The following is a 1,513-nucleotide window of genomic DNA, read 5'->3' as shown; positions in this document are numbered from 1 at the left end:
TTATTTTTAAAATATTCTTATTTTTAATCACATTTTTTTAAATTAATAAAAATATTTTTATTTTTAAATTGGTAAATTACAGAAAAGCTGTAATTTTGTCAAATAATCCAAAAATGTGAAAATATTATTTAATTGTGTGTATTAATTTACATAAAATCTAGCTATACATTTTCCTTAGCAAGAGAAATGAGGTGGCAATTTTATATAAAATGTCATTTCCACCACAGAATATTATCAGACGTAACACAACAAAATTAATAATTTAAGAAAAATGCTTCTGAAAAATGGTTTAGAAGAAAGTCACAAAAAAACAATATTTTAAGGAAGGCTTCTTTCTTTCTTTTTTGGTATTTTTGTGAACGCAAGAGTGCAAAAAGTGGCCATAGTTGAAGAAATGCTCAAATCCCATCTGTCTCATCTACTCAACCTATCTTCTGTTGTCTTTTTTCTTTCCAGGTCACCCTGGGGAAGGTTTTGAAAGCCATTGTGGTCATGAGGAGCCTTTTCATTGACCGCACGATTGTCAGAGGTTATCATGAGAATGTATACTCGGAGGACGGAAAGGTAAAACATTTCATTTCATTACATGTTCAAATCTAGTTTAAAACTCTTTTTCGGCCATTTCTTTCAAGTTGAACCTTAAAATTTAGCTTGAGTACTTCTGGCTTAGGTAAGGATGTGAAATCACTGGATTTGTAGCTATTAATAAAAGTCTCAGCACAGCTATTCAATAATTCACATGTGTTTGGCTCTCACTTGAACATGAAAAGCATGTACGTATGCGATACCCTCTATCCTCACGTCCCCAGTGTCAGGTTGAGCAGCGTCCTCTCATTCATTCTGAAGCGATCTGTACGGCTCTGAACACTCTTTGGTGACACTAATATGAGGTGGCCATCAAAGCTGCGGAGATGCTTGATCACAGTTAATTATGGCAGCGATTGTGAATCTTCTGAACTGCTTGCCAGGCCGGTGCTTTGTGCTGTGAGCCGATGGGCCTCTGCGTCCAAACGTGTGTGGTGAGCAATTGCATATTAACCTCCGCAGCTTCATGATATCAGTGCACCAGGATATCTGTACCACTCTCATTATGGCGGTAAAAACACATTAGTTAATTGCTGAATGAAGATGAGGGATATGTTTGGAATGAAGTTCTTGCATACTGTGAACTGTATGCTTTTCAGTTCACACTGTATTCTGACTATTTTTGTAAAAATGAACGTTTTTCAATAACATTTTAAACAGGAGTAGTGTGCCAAATTGTTGTTAATAAGCGTTTTATTTGACGGATTATGGTAAAAAAAAATTATAATAATAATAATTATAGCAATTGAAAATAAAAATTAATGATATATAAAAATAATAAATAAAAATTAAATTATTTTCTGATAAAGTTTTGTCAGTAATGATTAAGTAGTGATTCAAAAAAAAAGATCAAAGCTGATATTTTATACTAATGATTAGGGCTGTGTATCACCAGCAAAGTCACGATACGATACATATCACGATACAG

The 1,513-nt window shown here is 33.4% G+C and overlaps 1 protein-coding gene across 1 annotated transcript in view; it reads left to right on the top strand.

Moving 5' to 3' along the window:
• LOC107674376 (mediator of RNA polymerase II transcription subunit 27) overlaps positions 1-1,513 on the top strand; it is a 68,202-nt gene that overhangs the window by 52,576 nt on the left and 14,113 nt on the right. Inside the window, exon 5 of the mRNA XM_016468340.1 lies at positions 457-564. Coding sequence (XP_016323826.1) covers positions 457-564 — 108 coding nt within the window. The remainder of the gene's footprint in view (positions 1-456; positions 565-1,513) is intronic.

This window comes from Sinocyclocheilus anshuiensis, unplaced genomic scaffold (assembly GCF_001515605.1).
Source record: "Sinocyclocheilus anshuiensis isolate Anshui unplaced genomic scaffold, SAMN03320099.WGS_v1.1 scaffold188, whole genome shotgun sequence".
NCBI lineage: Eukaryota > Metazoa > Chordata > Actinopteri > Cypriniformes > Cyprinidae > Sinocyclocheilus > Sinocyclocheilus anshuiensis.
The sequence above is the reverse complement of the archived record's forward strand: the minus strand, read 5'-3'. Positions and strand labels throughout refer to the sequence as shown.